At 38.8% G+C, this 23,534-nt stretch overlaps 2 protein-coding genes across 2 annotated transcripts in view; one reads left to right on the top strand and one right to left on the bottom strand.

The window, feature by feature from the left end:
* The first annotated feature begins 17,770 nt into the window (after positions 1-17,770).
* On the top strand, positions 17,771-19,701 carry LOC140935169 (C-type lectin galactose-binding isoform-like). Its single transcript, XM_073384702.1, has 2 exons — positions 17,771-18,744; positions 19,374-19,701. The coding sequence occupies exons 1-2, from the start codon at positions 18,369-18,371 to the stop codon at positions 19,634-19,636; spliced, it is 639 nt and encodes a 212-aa protein (XP_073240803.1). The 5' UTR covers positions 17,771-18,368; the 3' UTR covers positions 19,637-19,701.
* A 1,650-nt stretch (positions 19,702-21,351) lies between these two features.
* LOC140933115 (huntingtin-like) overlaps positions 21,352-23,534 on the bottom strand; it is a 60,386-nt gene continuing 58,203 nt past the window's right edge. The window contains exons 65-67 of the mRNA XM_073382632.1: positions 23,162-23,239; positions 22,473-22,563; positions 21,352-21,540 (exon numbers count right to left, since the gene is read on the bottom strand). Of these exons, the coding sequence (XP_073238733.1) occupies positions 21,433-21,540; positions 22,473-22,563; positions 23,162-23,239 (277 nt within the window). The 3' untranslated portion in view covers positions 21,352-21,432. The remainder of the gene's footprint in view (positions 21,541-22,472; positions 22,564-23,161; positions 23,240-23,534) is intronic.

The raw sequence follows: 23,534 nt of genomic DNA, 5'->3' as shown, positions 1-23,534 counted from the left end.
CAATTCTATCCTTGATTTAAATTTCATTTTCTTTTTCTTCCAACTCATTATCATACATTACCATACCCAAAAACAAAAGAAAATAAATTTTAAGACAAGGATAAAATTGAACTACAACATGTTTTTCGTTCTTCATCTTATGAGTTTGCACGTACGCATAACCTGTTAGACGACGCCACCACCGTTATGGCAGCGCGTGCAGATCTAGAAATTGACTATACTAATGGCAAAGCGGCAAACTGAGCTTTCGTTTCTGTTGGTCACGTTGTCAAACAATAAACAATAGGAGAAAAGCATCTTGACAACGACTGATCGTCGTAAAAGCGAAGTTAACAACGAGTAGATTCAATTATTAATTCCGATTCAGCATCAGTTTCGACAATTAATTATTTACGCAAAAGAAAATGAATTCCCACCTAACAACATTATTCATTCACTTGGCTTTGGTTACTTGAATCGTTTCACAAAAGTTTAAAAAGATATGTTTACAATAATAACACTAAAAACTGATACCGTTGTGATTCTGAATCAAAAACCATATCTGACAAACTCAATTACGAAATGATGACACTTGATTCTTGTCTTTTGGGGGGGGGAAGGCACATATGACATGACTAACTACACATTCGGTAAGACTCTGCTGGAAGTGAAAACCAGCGCAGAAGGAAAAAAAACTTGTCTTGAAGCCTTGGTCGAGAATATTTAAGATCTCGTTTAATTGAAGACTGTGGTATTTATACGGAGTCTTATCTTTCCATCATTTTTCTTATAAATAATTTATAGTTTAGTTTTACACCCTGTTTTTCTACATACAGGACACTACTTGACATTAAGGTGAGTTAATAGTACATGTTTAACATATATAAATAATTGATAGCTAAAGAAGTAGTGGAATAAACTTTTTGACAAGGTTAATTTACAACTAGTAGCTAGTAGGGGGAATAAAAGGGAACACTTTTAAAGGAAATTTAAAGAGCAAGGTGTTTATCTTCCGGAATGTGCCCTCGCTGTTGCTTGAAGGTGATTCTTTACAAAGAGGAGCCTTGACTTTTTTCAACCTCAGATTTATTCTTAAACATGTCTCATGTTAATTTGCAGGTTCTCGCCTTAATATTAGCCTTCTTTGCAAAGTCCAGTGCAGGTATTTTTTTTATACAGTTATCTACTTACGTACATCTATATTTTTTAAAATCAATATCGTTGGGAAAGGAATTTCAGATTTGTTAGTTAAAAAATTAAGGCCTTGGTTGTTTGCATTAGAGCTGACAAAAAGACAAATTTAGAACTGTTTGCTAGAATCATTTAAGCTTGATAACTCCTTTCAGTTTTCTTTACTTGTTAACATCTCTGTTGAACTTTGTCGTGAATCAAGTCACTATGCAGGGATTATAAAAGAAAGCTTTCCTGAACTCGCAGGCGCTCTTCTTTTTTTTTTTTCAAATAGAGAAGTTAATGAAGTTTTTGTAGTAGGGTTTGGTCTTTATGTGTTTTACTGACCCTGAAAATGGTATCTGCGTCCCCTTAAAACAGGTCTTCGCCAATGGAAGAATAAAACTGCAGAGGTTCTGCTGTGTAATTTTCTAGGCAGCGGCTTAGTTTCTTTGTATTATTAATAATACCATTTCTATTACTATTATTATCATAAGAGAATGATTCATGATCCCACTGAGTGAATACGTCGGTCCATTAGTTTAAAAGACATCAATGGCGCGGTCACGGTCATTAACTCGGCGGATTTAAATGCTCTTGAAAAGCGTCGACAAATTCTCACTTCTTAGGTTTTATCTTTTTGCAATTATTAAAATATGGCATAATTTCTAGGATATACCAGTTAGTATACCTTCTATCATGGACTTGCCAGATACAAAATCTGTTCCTAAAGGTCACATTTTTCTCCAAAATATGACCCTTAAAAATTATGCTACCAAGAAATAAATTGATCATGAACGATAACGTATATTTCTCTCAAATCACATCTTCTAACAGATGGTGCCCCTGTTCTTGCTGCTTTGTTTCCTCTAAATGGTCTACATGGGACACGTGACATCAGTGCAAACAAAAACCCACCTGGAATAGCACACGATGTACACCTCGCCCCAGGCCCTTATGGACATCCTCAAGGCTCGTACCAGTTCTATGGTAGCTCCACAAGTTACATTGAGTTTCCAAACAACGGAGGTCTGGACGCAAGACATTCAATAACAGTCCTGGCTATGGTAAAGAGGGAAAACGACAGGGGTCCAATCTTTCATTACAGAAGGGCTTCTGGAACCCATGGATTTCGGTTTTGGATCGTGGAGTACTATGATAGTGGTAGTGTCTATGCTAATAGTCCGAGCTGGACCACAAAACCCCACACGGACATAGACTCAAACAAATGGTATTACGTTGGTATCTCTTATGATTATTATTCCGGCGTCGCAAAGATATGGGTGAATGGAAGAGCAACGTCCGAGGTGAGAAAATGGCGACAGCATGTTTCATATTTACACCCAAAAGCAAGATTTAGGTATAAATCAGTGAGCGTGGTGTTATTGTTATGTATTGTAGATAGTTAAATCCAGAGAGAGCAACTTACAAATAAAGAATAAATAAATGTGCCACACACATTTTTCAGCTTTGTTCGATCAAAGATAAAAATACGTTTACTGTGGAAAACCAAGTATTTCTTAAAGATGTGCTGTATCAGACTGTGCATTAATGTTACCCCCAAAAAAGTAGAGTCCTTCCTTTCTTTCACAATTTAAGACAAATTAGTCGGTATAATTATAATTAGCCTATTAAGTAAAAGACAGAGAAAAAAATGACAGCACCTTAACTTGACTTACGTTTTTTGTTTCCGCACTGAAATTGTCAAGAGGCAAGAAAAGAACTTAGGTAGTGTTTTCAAAAAAATAAATACTTAATAAATATCAAACTTTTCTTCTAATTTACTGTGATATTACGAAGGGTTTTTCTGTACAAAGCTACATCTCTTACAGATTTAATACGTTACACCATTAGGTAAATGCTGGCATATTTGACCTGAATACTCACTATGACGTAAAAATGGGAGCAGTGGATGGCTTAAGCAAGTACTTCAAAGGACACATTTGTTGTCTTCAGGTGTACAACAAGGCACTCAGCGAACAAGAGATAATTGCAGTCTGGAACAGGACCTTCTGGTTATCAGGTAGGTCAACGGACTCTCTCTTTTTGTCCTTATCATCGTCATTGGCATCAACATCTTCATTCTCATAACATATTAATCAGTATAAATTTAGCCAAGGCTAAGGGCGAAGCCCCGTTGAAAAATAGACATACACTTTAAGTTGCGACTGCGATCAATCAAAAACTAGTAACTTGTCAACGGAAAAACAACAGCTAATGGGTCGACACCTAAGCCCACAATACGTTCATGTGACACTGGTCAGCAAATACCCTATTTTGACAGCTATCAACTGACTACAACATTGATGTTCAAAATCAAGTTGCAGGCTCGCGTCATTTTAAAGGTAAAGGTCGTTATAGTTATTTCACGTCGATAACTAGCAACAGTACTTTTAATAACTGAAAAACCTGAGGCCGACTCTGGGCTCAATTTATCAGTGCCCAGTTTGACATGCTTACCTGCATCCATGTTAAGTTCATCTTCGATAGTGTACGTTTAGGTTTGTCCAGCTTCTCAAATATTCTCCAAATAGCAGATGTCGCCTTCCGAGTTGTCTTCTTGCTGTCTTTGCCATGTCTTTAGCTATTATTTCGCCTAGTTCCAACTGTTGTTTTTACTCTTGAAACGAGTGAAATGTCCGCCATTTTTTTTTCACAGCCAAAACAACTCAACCTCGTCGCCAGGTCTTCTCGGTAACGGTGCATTAAGCTGTAGCGGGCTGCATTTTTGAGGTCATTTCCTCGTTAAACACAAAATTCTTCCAAATTTGGTCATCAGTAACTGGTTATGGTGAATTGTGCGTTTGCTTTTAGCGAATAAGAATTGGAGAAATATTTTGAATGAATCATAAAGCTACTTAAAGCTACACGGAAAGGAAAAAATCGAAACAAGGATTTGAAAACACATCTGGGAATCGAACTATAAAGCTCCCAAACAGAAGGCGGCGAAATTAATACACTCAATTCCTGTGGTGCTTAAATAGGGGTGTTTTTTTAGCACCCCAGGATTCCATGAGCACCTATTTCGACGTGGACTACGCGTGGTTTGTTTTGTTTTAGTTTTTATTCTGAGTGTGAGAGCTTGGAAAATTACTACAAATGTAACCATGAATAATGAATGCCGATGAAAAAATTAGTTTTCCAGTTTTGATAGCGGCCACCAAAACTCAGATACGAGTAGATACGTTTTGAAAGTGGAACAGTTCGGTGATTTTATTTTTGAGGTACCTAAAGTAGCTTGAAGCAATTAAAGTTTTAAGGCTTCAGCAACGCTTTTCAAGTGTTTCAAATTGTTCCTCTTTGATGATTCACTTCTGTACACAGTCCGCCTGGCAATGCTTCAAATTTTTATTCTTCTATTTTTCTCTTCGAAGGCAAGAACAGGTAATGTTGTAATATAGATCATAAGATTCGGTTACAAGGAGATTTAGCGTTCAATCGCTGAGAAAATTTCCCTTCATAATTTCTTACTAATTTTTGTTTGATTATGGTAATGTTCTAGAACTAACAAACTAGCTATTTTTCCGCTTAGCATTTTTATTTATTAAAGCAGCATGGTAAACCCTCATTAAACCCCCGCTTTTTTAATGTTTCAAATTGTTCCTTTTTGATGATTCACTTCTGTACTCAGTCCGCCTGGCAATGCTTCTATTTTTCTCTTCGAAGGTAAGAACACTCTGGTAATGTTGTAATATGGATCATAAGATCCGGTTACAAGGAGATTTAGCGTTCAATCGCTGAGAAAATTTCCCTTCATAATTTCTTACTAATTTTTCTTTGATTATGGTAATGTTCTAAAACAAGCTAGCTATTTTTCCGCTTAGGACTTTTATTTAGGAAAGCAGCATGGTGAACCCTCAGAAAGCCGATGCATGACAATCTTTCTCCTTTTTTTTTTTCAAATCGTTACCATATTTTTGAAAATTTCGGCGGGTAGCCAGTCGCTGTAAATTCATGCGTAATGCCTGAAGAAGTCGATGTTGTGCTGAGCAGGTGCCTAGAGCACAAAACATCTAAACCTTTATAACGCTTTAATATTTACTCAATTTTTCGAGTACTAGACAAATTTAAAAGTTCTCAATGGACATGAAATTCAGGTGGCCTCTTGAAAGAAGCTAGCGGCAACAATAGTTACCTCCTCTCAATGTCCTAATTGTTACTGGAAATGTGCCACATGAGTGGAACCATGCTAGAGTTTCCCCAGCTTTCAGAGAGGGTGCCAATCTTGACCCAAAAAATTACACACTTTTTTATAAAATGTTGTTTTTCTGGCCCAGGCTGAATATTCCTATTTTTCTGCCGATTTACGGATGAAAATATTCTTGTAAGAGCGTACGGGCCAATTTCAGTTTTACCTGTGGTTAGTGAAGTGATTGGGAGAGTTGTATTCAAACAATTCTATGGGTATCTAAACGAAAACAACCTTTTAACGGAATCACAATCAGAGTTCAGGCCAATATTTTTCACAGAAACTACCATATTAGAGGAAACAAATGAGTAGATTAAGACCCTCAATAGTCTCAACTTTAGCATGGCTTAAATCATGCATTACTGAGCGAAAAAAGAAAACTTTAGTTGATGGTGAACTTTCTGATCTCTATAAGTTAACGAGTGAAATTCCTCAAGGTTCTATTTTGGTCCACTGTTGTTTATTTTGCACATGAAAGGCCTCCTCTTATGTCAACTGTACTCAAGGCCTAGAATGTATCCGGACGACACCACTTTAACGCCGAAGATGCTGATTCTTTACAGGTTAAAATGAATTGTGATCTAAAAAAATTGAGACATGGCTTAAGGTAAATAAGCTTACTCTCCTACTACATGTTGATAGGGAGTCGCCCCAGACTTGAACTACTGTCAGGTAATTTCACGGTAAAGGAAATATTTTTAATAATTTATTTATTTTATTTTTTCGAACAGATAACCTCCCTGTTCCTGTTGCCTTGTATCCACTCAATGGTCGATACGGTACAAAGGATATCAGTCCTAACAAAAACCCACCGGGAATACCAAGAGGCGTACACCCGGCATCAGGTCCTTATGGGGATCCACAAGGTTCTTACCAGTTCTCTGGTATCTCTACGAGTCACATAGAGATTCCCAACAACAGAGGCCTGGACATATGTTATTCAATAACTGTTCTTCTGTGGGTGAACCGACAAAATAATGAAGGGCCAATGTTTGTCTACGGGCGAAGAGGATTTCGCTTTTGGATATTAGGGAGTGATGTTTATGCTAATGACCACAGTTGGAGTGTCCAGCCTCGCTCATCACCAATTGCTTCAAATGTCTGGTACTACGTTGGTGTCACTTACGATTATTCATCTGGCATCGCAAAGGTCTGGGTAAATGGAGAGGATGTTGATACCGTGAGTACACCAGTTACCATGGTAATCAACTTCGTAAAACAATTGAATATTAAATATCAATTGTTTTCACTCTGTCAATAGCAACTCTCATTGACATATTTTGCTTTTGATAGCTGCTCTGCATTTTTCCTGTTGGAAAAAGTATACGAGGGTGCCCAGGAAATAAGGTGGTTACGATTGGTTAGCAAAGAGGCGTTGCCGTCTCATTTCAATGGAAAGCCTGCAGTTTTTATGAACATTTTCTTTTTTGTTAGGAAACTGTGGGCAGTAATAGGCTGTATGAGTCGCATTCTAATATGCGAATGGCAGCCAAGGATGATGGCGATACAAGGTACTTGAAAGGCCGCATCTGTTGTCTTCAAGTGTACAACAAATCTCTTACCAAACTTGAAATCATCGCAGTACAGAACAGAACCTTTCAAGAGGAAGGTGGGTCCCGCTATAGATCTTTTAGACTTAGACTTAGTATTGGTATTCACAAAGAACAGGGAGGGGCACCCAACGACTGTTTTCTGTAAAACATCTGTTCGGAGAAACAAATATTGCCTAGAATAATATATTACTTGAGGACGGCTTAAAATTTCTAGATGACCGTTCCATTCACTTACAATTTTTCCAAGTTTATCTTATAAATTCCTACGATTTTCTGAAGTTTAATTTTCACGTTTTATTTCCTAAGTTAGGCTATTTTTCGTAAAAAAAAAAGGGAACCTAAAATTTTCGGATTCAAAAATGTGATGGCGAGGGGAATCAGAAAATGTCTCACTTTCGTAATACGTCAAATTTCATCTGTAATTTTCGGAAAAATAATACTCAAGCCCTTGTAATTTCGAAAAGACTCAAGTTCCCCTAGGATGACCGGACAGATACAAATTTTCTTGCGCCGCTTAGAATGCATTTATAGATGTCTAAAAGTGCTCTGGATAGTCTAAAAAGTGTTTTTAATGTATTTAAGAGGAAACCATCGTTGAGAGCCCCTGAAAGAAACGGAGTCTATCGAGAGATAGAGAGAGTAGAGAGAGGAAATCGTTTCTTGGGTTTCAAGCTTTCTCCCCCACCCCCCACCATTTACTTTTTTGAAGGGAGACGGGGGGGAGGGTAGAATTCGCAAACATTTTCAAGCAAGGGGTATGACACAAAATATTTGTGAGTGTGAAAAATCTAAAGGTGCACTTAGGGGATGGGAGATTAAATAGAGGCTGTCGCTTCATTAATTTTTGGTAGCTTAAACCGGATTGTGTGTGTGTGTGTGTGTGTGTGGGGGGGGGGGGGGGGGGAGCTTACTAGAAGGGGAACAGTGGTGACGTACAACGAGACTGCCAGCCTTTGTTTCTTCCAAAGCACAGCCTCTATACTTTGAGTAACTGACTAAAATGTTTAACTTCCCTAAAAATTGCGGAGATGAATGTGATGTGAAGTTCACTTATCCACATTTTTTCAGTTGCAGACGCCGCTGAAACCTCTGTTTTTAATCATTTCCTATTAATTGCTCCTGCTCAACAACAACCAGATGCTGACATTCTTACCACTGTCACAGCCTCTACAGTCATGGAGTGTTTACTACGCTGTTCTCAAACAACCAAGTGCGAGTCTGCGAGTATTGAAGTAATGAACGGAATAAGTCGATCATCTACCCGAAGTTATTGCTTCCTATATCGTTCACCATTCAAGAAGAGTATTAAAACTGCCAACGGAAACCATTTTCAGGAAAAAAAGTCTTATAACAAGAAGATGCTGGCTCGCTAAAGGAACTGTTTTTAAACTCACATAATTTTAACTTACTGCGGTTATCTCTGTGATACGCCCCCTCTTTTTAAAGGCCCTAAATTTCAATATTTAAAATTCACTAATTTCTCTCAAATACCCCTCCCCGTCCCCTCAAAAAACATAATTTGATTTGCTACTCTAATCAGTCACTGAAATTAACGCAAACAATTTTTTTTTGAAAAGAACTGCATTTTAAAATGATTGCCGTAAAATTCCGAAAATAAGCCCCGGGGCTTACATTTTTCGAAGGCCTTTTTTGAGGGGCTTATCTACGGGGCTTATCTATGGATCGAAATTTACGTTTCAAAATCGATTGGGCTAGCCTTATAGTTGGAAGTAAGATGCCGTTTTTGCTTTGTTTTACTTTGTATTTGAAAGCAATTTTCCAAGTACAAGCCCCGGCGGGGGTATTATATGTGGAGGGGCGACTTCACGGAGGGTTTTTTGCGTTACCGGTTTGGGGCGATTATATTTGGAGGGGCTTATTTTCGGAATTTTACGGTATCTGAAGAGTGCAAAATCTCAAAGCTTCGGTGGAAGATATTGTAGCTACCCTACACAGCAGTTTTATTATCATTTACTGAGTTTTTCAGTGATATTCCCTGCTTAGTCTTGGTATCGGTATACTACATCTATCCGCTCCCAACCAACCTGATCAGTAAATTTAAAAGTTTGCTGACATGCTGTAGCAGAGTACATCTCAAAACACGTTCAGGACAAGCTCCAATATTCCATTTTCAATATTCGTCAGAGAGAGACAGCATGCACGTTATAACGTCATGAACCGAGCGAAATTGTGTAAATTTGATTTAGTTTTTAAGGCCATGTTCACGCTATACCGGATAACTTTTACGCCGGCACGAAAACCATACTGGATAGGGCATCTGTTCACACATAGGAACGGTGATTTTGGCGGGATTTCTGTAACGGAGCGAATCTTCACCGCGCAAATCTCGGAAGTGAAGCGTCACATATCGATAGGTTCTGTACAACACTTAGTGCATAGTGAATAGGTATTTGAGCCGTAGCGGAAGTGAATAAGTATCAGGGGTGAGGACTGAGATTTAGTCCGGCAAACCCTCTCGGCCAACCGCCCCTGTACGATATTCGATGTGTGTAAACGCTGGACTTGTTTCAGAGAGTCTGTGCCATTGCTGTTCAAAAACGAAAAATTACCCGGTATAGTGTGAATATAGCCTAAACATTGGTGCCCGCAAAGACCAATACTGCATTAGTAAAGCTTCTTCATTTGCTTGCTGTGATTTGACGTTAAACTGCTTGTAAACTCACAACTTATTTCGCTTTTCTTGTTTCTAGATAAACCTAAGACGCTTGATATAAAACAAACATTGATCAGCGACCGACATGGTAATGCAATGTGAGGAAAAATCTTCAGGTGTAATTTGAACGAAAAAGGCTTTAAAAGTTCCCATTTTTTTAATGGCTAGTAACGTATCTTTTGACTAAAACGATTGGAGAAAAGGTAGATTGTGAAATCTAATAAAGGTTGGCCTTCGACCTCATGGGCCATTGACTCAGATTCCATTCGGGCTCGAGGAATAATTGTGAAATATAAGCTATATAGATATGTGCCGCCCCATCGCGTAGGGTCGTTACGCCGTTTATGTCTGAAAACGGGTATACACGTTGCCCATTTTGGTCTGGAATCGAGTATGGCTTTCGAGGGAACTACGGGAGCGTATGAACGTATTTATCGTTTCAATTCCAAATGAATAAGAAAGAAAGAGAAATATGCGAATTCAAAATGGATTTGAAGAGTTTTATGTTTGCACTGTAATCTAAGTAATGATAACATATACTGTCTCTGCCCAAAGGTTAGCTCTGAAAACGGGTATGAATTTTAGAGGTCTGGTCGGAGAACTGGTGTGGAAAATTACATTTTTTGCTCTGAAATAAGGTCAGGATTTGGAGAACCAAGCGGCACACCCCCACCAAGAATTAACAGGAAGAACCCCCCGGGCTTATCGTATCTTCACTACTGTCACTGGACATTTTTGCAGCGATCGCAGTGCATAATCGCAGTCATGGAAACCATTTTTACTCGTCTGCTAGTTTCAGACAAGCCTATTAGCTTTTTAAACAAAGAACTAAAAATTAGCAGATCCTGCTTGCTTTTCCGAAGGCTTTTTTAGTTGCATTAATTAATCCCATTGCGAGCATTCATTTTGCCTTTTTTTCAGCAGATTGTTCCGTGGCAAACTGTTAAGTACATACACGTCAACGTTTTAGATAGGTCTTGCTTCCAGTCAACGTGTGCCTATACATGTATACGTCATTTAACAGCCAATTAGATTACGAGATTTTTGCGGCCAAAATAAAAAGTTTTTATCACACTTGACGTGAATTTACACTGCCACGTATTTTTTTCCTGTACGCACGTAACTTGTACGCGACATTGTACAATGTTGCACAATGGTGATGTTGTAACTGATCCCAAGCCACCTGCGGGAATACAAGGTTACCTTTAACAATTCAGCATGCATGCTTAATATTCCTTTTAAAACCGATCCAAACAGTTGACAACCAATCAAAAAATCGTTTTAAATGTACAACAATTTCACTCCCTGTCGGGTACCTTCTTTATAATATGGATAAGACAATGACAAAGAAAATAAATTAACATATGTACAAATATCAAAATACTTTCTAAACCTTTCCGTCGTGCGAGGTGTTAAGTTAGAAAAGTTGGCGGTTACGTAACAAATCATCACCTCGATAAAACATGTTGCACTTTTGTGTAGTGATGTACTCTGTTCGGTTCTTGGAGGTAGGTATCTCACCTTTCCCTCGACTTTCAAATTCTTGTTGGTACGGGTAATCTAGAGTTTTCTCCTTCGTACCTTTTCAGGTATTATTGCTGGCACTGCAGCCCATGACAGGTAATATACTATGAGCAGAAGAGACAGTGAGCGGAGAGGCATTTGAACAATTCAAACTCATCTTTGGTCCGACACAAATACTTTGAGAAAAGTGTCACTTCATTCAATGAGAACGAAGTGTCGCTTTCATTTGTGCACATTGCACCAGAGTTAAAAGCACTTTAGAAATACTTTCAATTTAGCCCTAAACAAGTCTGTTGAAAACGGTGCTCAATCGCATAAGAAGGTAATCCTTTAAAGGGCTTTAATGTAGTAGATTGGCAGCTTAGTAAAGGGCTTAACGTCCTTATAAATGTTTCGCTAGAGTAACAGCTTGTTGATTACCTTGCGACCCTGCTATCAGTCTAAACCAAGTAATCTCCAAATAATCAGTTCTTTTGTTTTGCTGTTAAGCGAAGGCTTTTTTGAGTGACAAACGTCAATCGGAAGTGAGGCTCTTTACCCTTCAATATATCTTGACGCTGCCAAATTTGTAATGATTAGTGTCTTTGCTGTTTTTAGAACGACTTGCCCAAAAATTTAGGCCAAACCACTGCCAAAGTTTCCCATGCGTTGCCCAAGCTTAAACTATCTTGTTAACCCCACACACATCATTTTTGGTGACTAAAATAGAATATTCATTTGTTGTGTCGGAAGGACGTCTGAATTAAGTCTTGTGCTCATTAATAGAGGGCGGTTTCTCATCCTTTCACCGCTGTTTATAAAAACAGTTTACAAAAGAAAGATTACCACTAACAACAGGAAAAAAAGCGGTAGACATAGCCGTGGCCCAATTTTGGCAGGAAAGAGTAATTTAAGAGTTTTATCCGTTTTTGATGTTCTGGGTAATTACACAACTTAAAGGTTGCTAAAATTGGATAATTTCTGACTAAAAATGGCTTGGTCAAAAAGCGAGATTGAGGGAGAGGGAAAAAACTTCAAATGAAGAGTTCTAATAAAACTTGTGCATAATTAATATCCCAAGGTAACTTACAATTTTCTTACAATTTTCAAAATAAAACACTAGGTAACAAAAAAAAAAACAGAAATATCTTCAATTATAGTTTACCTTCAATTCCCGCAATGTGTGTCTTTTCGTATCCCGGCATTGTTTAATTTGTTGAGCGAATAGGCCCTTGATTAGATCGCGAGTGTCACTGTTATGTGTTCTCTGAACAGATGGTCTCCCTGTTCCCGCTGCTCTGTATCCACTCAATGGTCTACACGGAACACGTGACATCAGTGCAAACAAAAACCCACCGGGAATACCAAGCGGTGTCCAACTCGCACCGGGCCCCTATGGAAACCCCCGAGGCTCATATCAGTTCTCTGGTAGCTCTACCAGTTACATTGAGATACCCAACAACGGAGGCCTGGACACAAGATATTCTATAACAATTCTCGCCTGGGTGAATAGCGAAAACAATCAGGGTCCTATCTTTAATGACAATACACAACAGCCAATAGAATTCCACTTTTGGATCTGGGAGGGTTCAGGAAACGCCTATGCTACTAATCCTGGTTGGATGTCTACTACTCACTCACCAATGGCTCCATATACATGGTACTACGTTGGTATTACTTACGATTATTCGTCAGGCATCGCACAAGTGTGGTTAAATGGAGAAGCCAAGTCCAAGGTGATACTTCTTTGAAGCAAAAAGATCTAAAAGAATACTGGGTCTGTTTACTTCATCATTACAGACCACGGGTATCACTCTAGAGAACTGCTTTTTATTAATGTTCATATGACGCAAACAATTTTTTTAAAATACAAATAAGCAAAATCGGGGAGAGACCTTGAGAACGTCACATGACCTGACTTGGGAAACAAACAAACCAGCCGAGGTTTATTCCCCATCCGTATGAATCCGCTTTAATTGAAAATATTTTATTCTCAAGATTCACCTTCATTTGCCACGTATTTGAGCAAAACGTTCACAGATAATGCACCCTGCGCCGAAGCAGAGCTGGGTATGAATCTGTTGGCCAAAGGCAAAGACCTCAATATAGCAACGGCATTTCCGTGAACCAAAGAAATAAAAAACATCGTTCACAGGAAACGAAAACTACCGGGAAACCGGTAATTGTGTTTCCACCTTCGTTAAATTAATATAGTTTCTTTTTCTTCAGTTTTATAACCTAAAAGCCAATTTTTCTGCTTCTGGATCCCCTAGTTTGTTCACGCTTTCGCGTTCGCTTGAAACTTAAACTGAAAAAACAGGTTGCAGTAAATTTACTACCAAAATTCTACTTTTTCTATTCACCCATAACCTCCCATACTAGTAAAAAACAGCAAATATAAGCAGACCCAATGAGGAGACGACGTGCAAACGTTTTGGAATGTTTTGTACCTCGAAATTTATTCCCCTTGCTTTAATCTGCACTTCCATTGTTTTCAGGGATAGGGGCATTGTTATGTCACAATCCCTATTGTTTTCCCAGCCAATCACAAACAATCTTTCAAACAGGTGCAGATACTTGCTATGTAACAGAGATTGATACGAAAGGGGGTGAGTGGAGAATTGAGGCTTGACGAAAACAGGTTCAGGCCTACATAAAAAAGCGATTTAGTATTACTAAAATTTAAAAAGTCGTTGTTTCTTAGGAGGAACACGTCAATTAATTATTCCTTTCCAATTTTAGGTTACTGTTAGTGTCCCTGGTTCTTTTGAGATTACAACTCGATCGGACGTTCGAATGGGAGCGTTGCAAAACGACCATAGGTACTTCAAAGGTCGCGTCTGTTGTCTTCAGGTGTACAACATAGCACTTAATGAACAAGAAATCATTGCAATGCAAAACAGGACTTTTTGGTTTTGCCATCGAGGTAAGCACAAGATGATTTGGATTATCTTCATAACATCATCATCCGCGCCCAGTGGGGCAAAGGGCGCGAAAAAAAGTCCTCTTTTCAGGCCTGCTTTTGGCCAACTGAATATCATACCAACGCTACCCTCGCATAAAATAGTTTGGCTGAGCTCTTCCACCGACTCAGAAAATGATCGAGTCTTTCTGAGCGTGGTTCTGTAACCAACATGGTTTTAGGAGAGTGCCCCTCTATCTCTCCTATCTCTTCCTACACCCTCGCCAACAATTTTTGTGAGTGCTTCCTTACAACTCTCCTCATTCATACTTCGAATCATTTTGTTTTCAACTACTAACTGAAAACATTGTTGTTTTTTTTCTATTAGCAGATCAATCGATCTTTGGAAATGTCCAACCAGTCGTCGGTGCCAGAGAAAGCAACCTGGTTAAAACATACAAAGCCTCTACAGTAGTGCAATGTTTATTACGCTGTTCACGCATGACTGAGTGTAAATCCGCCGCCATTGAAGAGATTAGCACCAGTCGATCATCTACAGGCTACTGCCAGCTTTACCAAGCACTATTTAAAACGAGTATAGGAGATGGCGTCTATTTTCAGAACAAACAGTATTATAACATAAAGAAGAAGGTGGTCTAAGATTAAGGAACTAAGTTTACGATCTGTTTTACAGGACTTGACCGAAACCGGAAACGCGCATGAAAAGCCTCTGGCACCCAGGGTAGTATATAGGTTATGTTTTCCCATTTTACACCATGTGGTGTAGCCCTAGAGATAGATGCACGAAAAGACGGAACGAAAAATTGCTTTGAGGACATCACGTCCTCTGAATTGGGAAATCAACACATAGAAGCTTGAGGTTCTCATTCAAAATATTACCTTTGCCCGGCAATTTGTAATAACCATACTGTCGAATTAGTGAAAAACGTAATCATAATTAGTTATTAACAGTAGAAAAAAGGGGATGTTTAGTCATAGGAACAGCAGCACAGAACCAGTCTAAAAAAAAGTGACTATAAAAACAAAGTTTATCAGTCTTCCTAAAGGAAGAGACGTTTATTTCACTTAAGGGAATCAATCTGTTAAGAGACCGGTCAAGTAAAAGATACAACTGACATCAACACAGGTGCTCTTAAAACGTGTTGGCGTGGCCATTTTGACATCATTTCGTGTGTATGTTGGCTATAGGTCCCTAGTGAGGATATAATACTTGCAGGTTAAAACCAGAAAATGTGTTACAAAAAAAAAATCACCTATTATAAACTGTTGCAAGGAGTATTCATTTACTCTTTAAATGGTACTTAGCAATAACATCGAGCAAACCAAAATCACGGTTGGAATATGTAATGTTTGTGCCATTAAACAATTTGAAACGCAAAAAAAAAAAAAAAAAATGAGCAGTCTAGAAGCAATGCATTTTTTTTTTCTGAAAACAAATTCTGGATATTTTCGAGTCCCTCGGTCAGTTTTGCTCGTGGAAAACCGCTTTCCGAACATTTTCAACGAGGCACACTACTCTCTAGTCTCCTTTGCAGCCGCTCAGGAATGCGCGTAGCTTTACTATCGGGACGATTTGGGAATGAGATAGCGTCCATAATAAAGTTAATTTGAAGCCATCCGGTAATGCATATTATCCGAGTAAATAAAAAATTATATATACCGGTGTAAAATTCGGGTTTTAAAATTAACATTTGATAACTGAAAATGTCTTTAACCTTTCAATGTGTTGTTTTATTTTATTTATTTATTTTTTTGTGCATGAAAGTGTAGTAATCGAGAATTGTAAGCTGCTCCCAATCCCCAATCTTTTTAGGATTTAAAATTTTATTATCTAACTTTTTTGTTAATTTGGGGTACATTAAGTAAAGAAGAAACAACGAAGAGTAAGGAGGTTCCGGTCTAAACAATAGAGTACATTCATTTCCGCATATTTCATTTCCGTTGATTCCAACTTCCCAAAAAAGCTGGAAAAGAAAAAAGACTGGAAAATAGATTTTTCGACGGGAGGTTGCGTTTTGTCAGGTATAAGGAAATTTAAGTAGGATATGAACGATTTTGGCAGACCAACAGCCTGAACCCAAATCTCTTTAAGGAAAATAATGACCCGCCATTTTTTTATATATTATTGGCAATTCATTTTCCCTCTGTCAAGCTGTGTAAATGTAATAGGAAGCCGGAATTGTTTTTGTGAAGTAATAACCGACATGGTGTGACATGATCATGAACTTGCCAGGTGAACATCTGTCATGTAAACGTCACAGAAAATAAATAAAGACAGAGAAAAAAATTGCTGGCATGAAACTCTTAAAAAGCAGACGGAATTGCGAGTTGGGAGAAGGAAACAAAAGATGTTGGCCTTAGTTCTCTGTATGGTAAGTCTGACGAGTTATCAAAAGTGAAAAAGGGATGCAAATTTGAAGTTTTCTTTCTTCACCTTTTAACAGTTTTATTTGACAAGTCAAGCAGAGCCTGGCATATTGATAAAAGGTGAGAATGACTACCTCTACGGTTCTTAATAAATTTTGGTTTAAATACGGATATGAAAAGGAGTAAAAACATCTAGTAAACTTACATAAGCAAAAGAATTCGCTTAGAGTCAGTAACTGTAATCTTTATCGAATAGTATTCCGTAATGATGAATGGGAAGATAACAAACATCATAGAAATTTACCCAATTCCGGGGGAGGAGTTCTCTTCCATGGAGGAGGGGGGGGGTGCTGGTGAGGGTTTCAAAACCCTCCGTGTTTGGGACAGAAAAAGAACCTAAAATACCCATCCTGACTAAGACACCGACCTCTATTTAAGAACCAAAAACGGGTCTGCTGATTTTTCGAATGGAACAAACTGGTATAAAATTGTTTCCCTGTTTCGAGGCCGCGTCTCCGCTTTATGTCCTGAATACACCAAATATTAATAGAAGAGTGCCCCACATCCCCGCTTCCCGATCAAATTTTTCTCTATGGTATAACGTCCATCAATTACTCGTCTTCTTTCAACTTTAATTAAAAGGAAACCGGTGTTATTGGTATCCTACTGAAATAATTTAACACAAAAAGTTACAATTTCGATTAGTAAACTTTCTGGTTATTTTCTAGTCCCTCGGTCAGTTTTGGTCGTGCACAACCGCTGTCCAAACATGTTCACCGCGGCAGACTTTCTCTCCAGTCTTCTCTGCAGTAGCTCGGGCCTGTGGGTAGCATTACTGTCGGGACAATTTGGGAATGAGATAGAGTCCATAATAAAGCTAATTTGAAGCATTGGCTTAATAAACAATTATAGGAGATTCATAGTTCCTTTTATGTCTCCTCTTACTTGGGATTAAGATCCAAAAAAAGATAATAAGCAATAATCAATTCACGATCTCTGTTGTTCGAAAAGGATAAACCGAAAGGAAATTGGTAAAATTTCTATCACGGAATAAAATTGTCTTATCCTCTCCATAGTCAAATTTACCAAAAAGATTCCATTTTTTTTTGGTAGTAGGTGAATACTGACGTCAAAGTTTAAACTCCTTTTAAAGCATCCCTTCGGGTGAAAAATTTTATTCGAGAGAACAGCGTTTACGAAATTGAAAGGCAAATTCTATATTCCAGTCAAGACGTTAAACATCACCGATTTCTTTGTCGTTGTTTCTTTTTTAGTAATTTTTTTTAGAAGAAAAAGCAAATTCAGACCTACAATCGAGTTGAGACACTTCGCCTTAACCCTTTACACCCTAAGATCAAAATTTGAATTCATTTGTTGCCCCTATTCATTTCTTACAGAAGTAGTGGGGAGAAGTTGATAAAATATCAACCAAATTCAGAGTGAATTCACGTCTGTGATTCTCATGACCACTCTGTTTTGCAAAGCATTGATATTACAAGGAGAAATTTGACGCTGATCACTCTTAGGGCTTAAAGGGTTAAAGGGGCTTTCTAACGTTTTACTGACTTCAAAAGGGGAAAAGTAAGCTCCTCCCTCCCCCGCAATCCCCTCTATGTAATGCTGTGCCGCTTTTCGAGCTACCTGTAGAAAAACAACCAACAACTCAACTTTGAAGGGAGGGGAGGGAGAGAGGTGTGGATTGTTTTGTTCTCTGAAGTTACCCTATTTGAGTACATTGCCTCGACAATTTTGTCGCCGCCTTTTCTCCTCATCACTCAAGAAGACAAAAGAAGTCAAAGGAGGCTCTGTTGGGAGCGCGATCGGCAGCGATCTGATAGGACGATCGCGACGATCTCACTTAAAAATAGCGGACTGTTAACAGTCTAGTAAGAAAAGTAGTCGAGAAATTCCTTTGAAATCCACGGTATGAGACATCAAGGTATCAACACTACATTGCACATGAATTGTCAATAGTGTGAAATGTTAGTTTTCTGTTAAACAGGTTTAGCGATGTGTCCACGTGATTGGCTATACCGAGATGGGTCTTGCTACCGAGCCTACAACCCAGAGAAATCATGGGATAAAGCACTAGAGTACTGCCGAGAAAAAGAAGGCGAACTAGTTAGCATTAATTCGGACGGAGAGCAGCAGTTTGTTTACCAAAACATGGCTGTTAACAAAACATTGTGGATCGGTCTGGTTAAAGATCGAGGTTTGGGGATTTTTCGTTGGTCAAACGGACGGAGATTGACTTTTACAAACTGGATAGAGAAGCCGAACATATCTGGCCATGAAGACTGCGGTGAGATGACAGACTATAGTGTCTTTCACGGTCAATGGAACGACAACACATGTTCTACAAAACTGCCATTTATCTGTGAGAAAGGTGAAGTTACGTTAATTTCCCCTGCCCAGTTAGCCCATTTGTAGGGGCAAGAGGACCACAAACGACTGGAAAGCTCATTAAGGGGTGATTATCATTTACACAATGAACCATTCGCTTGAAACGTCCGTGTATAAATCTTTTACGTTGTGGGAGAAAGACCCGCTACAAAGTCTGTAAAGACCTAGAGGGGCTATGTCACATGAATTGAATTCCAGTTTTGTTATTAAGACTATATTTAGGCAATGTAACTGTCTCCTGTCATCTGTTGCGACGGATATAGTTAGGCCAACCTTTCAAGTTTTAGTATTATGCCTTCAAAAATCACAAAAATATTCAGATTATGGTTCGTGGTCATTAATGAAATTTGTTTTGTGTATGAGTTAAGACACTAAGTAATGCCTTCAGCACAGCATTGACTTAAAACAGCAATATCCTCGTGACTTAGCCCCTTTAAGAAAATACATCTCCTGAAAAGCCGGGGAAAATATTTTCTAACCTAAACGGAATGGCGCGAATCATTTAATTCTTCGATCGGAATTCCCTGTGTCCGCACTTAAAGTATTGTGATAATTTTTTTTTAAATTTACAGATCGTTTTTCAGTAATATACGAACCCTTCCTCCAAAACAGGTGCGTTGTTCGGCCGATATTTCAAACAGTTAACTGGGAAACAGCTGGATAATCACGTTATAAGCCACGTGACCACCACAACAAGTGACTTGGAATGCCTGCTTTGGTGCCAACGTCATATGAACTGCCAGTCAGTCAATTACAGACAGAACTTGCAACAAGACCGTATGTGCGAATTAAGCAATGCTAGTCAAGTGGGATTTCCCCATGACCTAATAGACAACAAAGATTTTAGTTATTTCGAGTCTATAGAGTTAACATGAAGCATATCAAGGCCACTGTGCGTGCGTATTCACAAGGCAACCACGTTCCTAGCAGAAGGTCTTTTTAGGCTTTTTAGGCTTTTGGAGGATGTTACCGTACAAGTGATTACACCAAGAGTTTCCCGAAAGCTGCTTTTATATTTAAATTCCTTTAAATTAATTTTTCCTTTACATTTGAAGTACAGAGTTACTTTCCGGCCCCCACTAGCCTGGTTCTCATACGAAGGCGACGGCAACGAGAACGTAGTTTGATAAGCAAAACAACAACTTGGCAAGTGCGTGACACTTTTTTGTACATTTCATTGCCGTTTTTGCACGACCACAACGTGAAAATACCTAGTTTCATGTTTGATGGAGGACGTAAACCAGTACCGACGAAATTCCTTTCCCTTTCTGAACTTGGATAAGGCTCTTACGACTTCAACCCAAGGAGAATTACCATACACTTGACAAAGTAAGCGAGTTGGCATAATCGCGATCAGAATGGCTCTGAATCGCGATGGAGATTAAAAAACCGCGAAGCAAGAACCTCGAAAGGTAGAACTACGTAATTGACTCTTGGACTGATACGATTAATTGTGAAATCGATCAAATTATCACATAACAGTATCCTATCGTATATTTCCGCTGGGCGATGTTCTCAAAAACTGGCGGGAAAAAGCGGTAATTGACCTCAACTTCCCAGACATGCCGGGTAAATACTTTGTAGATAAGCCTCATCATATGAGAACCAAGCTTTTTTGGCGCATACATTTACAACAGGATTCAGGTAGAATACCTTAAGTAAATGAATAAAATTGCATGAAAATATATATACAGTACTAGTAAAGTAACATAAATTATTCTACCCAAATCGATGATACAAGAGCACAGTAAAACAGAGCTCTAATTACGACTGAATGAGAGATACATAGAATAAATGGGAGAGAAAAATAAGTAATGAGGTTGGTCAATGATAAAATTCCCTTTTAGCAAACAAGATTTCATGTAATATTACATTTATATCTATGAAAGTATTTATCAATACTATTTTCAATTTCTTTCCAGTAAAATTTACTGCATTTATTAACCTTTTCCACTTGCTAGCGATGTCTTTTTGCTTTCTTGAGACGAAAAACTTCTTGCAAGGGAACTCCACGTGTACAGGGCCACGAAGCAGAAGCCACGACAAGCGGAGTGACTGGTGCGCAAGTAGCGTGTCATGAATCAATGCTAAACTGATTGCAATCGATAGGTTTCCGCGACGCGCGACACGCGAACAGTGACAATGCTCTGCTCCATTTTGGGGAAGGTCCCCAACCACAAGAGGTATATTTGAGAGTTGGGTACGAGATTGCCGCGCAACGCGACACTAGCATATATGGTTTGAGGAAAGGGGTTCGCTGGGCCTAATTAAATTTTCTTGATGATAGCTTCACATTTGGCGAACGCGCTTTTACCAAAATCACTTACTCGACGGCTAAGTCTAAGTCTAATTAGCAAAGAATTATTGTAAAATTTCTTGAACTTCCTAGTATGGATTTATTATTTATTTCATTCCGCCAAATCCGCGTTCGCATTTTTTTTTCTAGAACAATAAGAAAGATACTATATTCTGCATAGCTTGTCCTATATCAGATACTATGTCATAATCATTTAATCGTCTACAATCAGCTAACTAACCTCATAGGACATAGGAAAAAGCCCTTTGTGAAATTGTTTCTGCTGCATGACGAAATTTTTCCTTTTAACTAAAAACTGCATATATCATCTTCCTAGTAATGTACATTCAGTGAATCTTGGTATTTGGTAACAGTTCACCTCTCACACTGACAACATTCTATCAGCTCCTTGTAAGGCGCACAGGTTTCTGCGGCTTTTTTGAATGTCAATATAAAAGTCTCTTTATGGGTGGAATCAAGATTCTGTGGAAAAATCAAATGCCAACGAGTCTGAGAATACAAGCGGCACAGTCTACTAATGATTGGGTATTTTGTTCAAAATGCAGTTAAATGAGATTTAATGCAGATAACAGTAAAGAGCGCCTTCTCGTGTCAACGGTCAGCGGTCAGTTTGAGGGCGTAGGACATTCAATTTGTGGCGGACACTAGGATTCGTTTAGCCTTCGGATCTTGCGTTTACCCGACCCATCCCTCCCTTTATTTTTCTTCTCTTAATATTTTTGCCCACTGGTTTTCCAGTGTGACGGGGTGAACGGTTCTGTCGGAGTAGGGGCTCTGGGCTGAGAGGCACGGATTTACCAGCCACGGAGAAGTAACTTTATATAAGGGCTGGCTGTGCCGCTCGTGCATACCCATGGTCCTCCTAGGCACACAACTTTCAGTAAGCGATGCAGTTTTTTAAGCAACTTTCTTGAACTGTGTCTCTTGTGTGCTAATTTGGAACGGATAATGTTCCACCCTTTTTCGTGTAAGCTTAGGTTTCATTTCATCAAAGTGTAAAACAATTGTTTCTATTCCACCGACCAGCGAGTATTTAACTGACTATTTTAAAAAAGTGTTGAAAACTTGTTTAAATGTGAATAAAAGGATTATTTGAACTTAGCTTCCTTCGCTCAACTAACCAATGTCGTTAAAAATTTTTAAGTCTACTTGCAACAATATGTAACAGCATTTGGAAGCAAATTTAAAGATTGCCAAACGTAGTCACTGGTATTAGCCTAAATAGCTTGACAAGGTCGAATAAACTGCGCAAATGAGCAACAGATTCCGGAGAAAACACGACTGGTTAAGAATTACAACAGAAAGAGAGGATAAAAACCGATAAAATACAGTACTTAAGACACCCTCCACACTCCAGGAAAAAAATAACATGACTCAAAAATTACATGTCTCACCAGTGTTCTGTAGAAGTCCTTAGCTGTCGCGCAAAATAATTTGACGTCCAGACTTTCTAGTTTACCCATTCTTCGTACGATATGGGCGAAGCTGGTACAAGGGTCAAGGATCAAACCAATAGAAGTGACAAGAAGGTGGTAACAAGAATTCCTACCGTGGTCTTCATTTGCAAATCTCCCATAAAACCCTATGACACCATGCGTACCCCCCACCCCCCTTCCCCCATATTTTGCATAGCAATTGTTTTTAATATCTCCTCGGAGTTTCAGTCGTCAAAATTTGTGGGGGGCAATTTGTATTATGGTACATCTGCAAATAGCGAATAACCATTACAAGGAAATTAATGGAAACAGTGGTAACGAAGCCTGTGTACAGCCGCCTTCTTCCCTTCCCTTTTCCCGATTTTTTCTGAGGGGAGGGGGCGGCTGTTCACAGGCTATGGCAACGTTGATAATGATCACGGACATCCTTAGCAAGAGGCGACAGAACAAACGTGGACCATTATTTTTGGAATCAATTGATGCGGGGAAAAGTTTCAACTTTTTAAAATATAGCAAATAGCTTGACATAGCCCCTTCAACTCTTAAGAACATATCTATGATCTATTATAATACCCAAAACAAACAAAACAAAACAAAAACGTAAAAGAGTGAAAAGATATAACAGAATTGCATATTAGATTGGATACAGGGCTCTGATCCACTTGTTACTCGACGCACTGGCAAAGAAACAGGCGAGGCTCCACACAGCCATGGACAGTGGTGTTCTGCCACAAAAATAACAACCAACAAATCACATTGTATCGATAGAAACGACCTTGGGCGAAGAAAAAAATTATTAAAGCCCGGGCGACCTTTCAGCTCTCGGAAGACCTCACGGGATTGGTTGGGAAAACAATGAACAAACAAAGTTAACAATGGAACCAGGCCCGAAAGCAAAAGAGCTGCGACCCATAGGGATCCAATTAAATAAGAGGTTTTGAAGAGCTGCAAGGCTACTGTTAAGCCCTAATATCAGCATGACCGCTATTTTCTTCATACTACTCTCTACACATTTTATAT

Source organism: Porites lutea, chromosome 4 (assembly GCF_958299795.1).
Source record: "Porites lutea chromosome 4, jaPorLute2.1, whole genome shotgun sequence".
Lineage (NCBI taxonomy): Eukaryota > Metazoa > Cnidaria > Anthozoa > Scleractinia > Poritidae > Porites > Porites lutea.
Note: the sequence above shows the minus strand (reverse complement) of the source record. Positions and strands in the feature narration are given on the sequence as shown.

Excerpts from the sequence above, each read along its gene's own strand:
- LOC140935169 (XM_073384702.1), top strand. The coding sequence starts at position 18,369 with ATGTGTCCACGTGATTGGCTATACCGAGATGGGTCTTGCTACCGAGCC. Across the intron at positions 18,745-19,373 it reads GCCATTTATCTGTGAGAAAG|GTGCGTTGTTCGGCCGATAT; the intron begins GTGAAGTTACGT and ends CCTCCAAAACAG.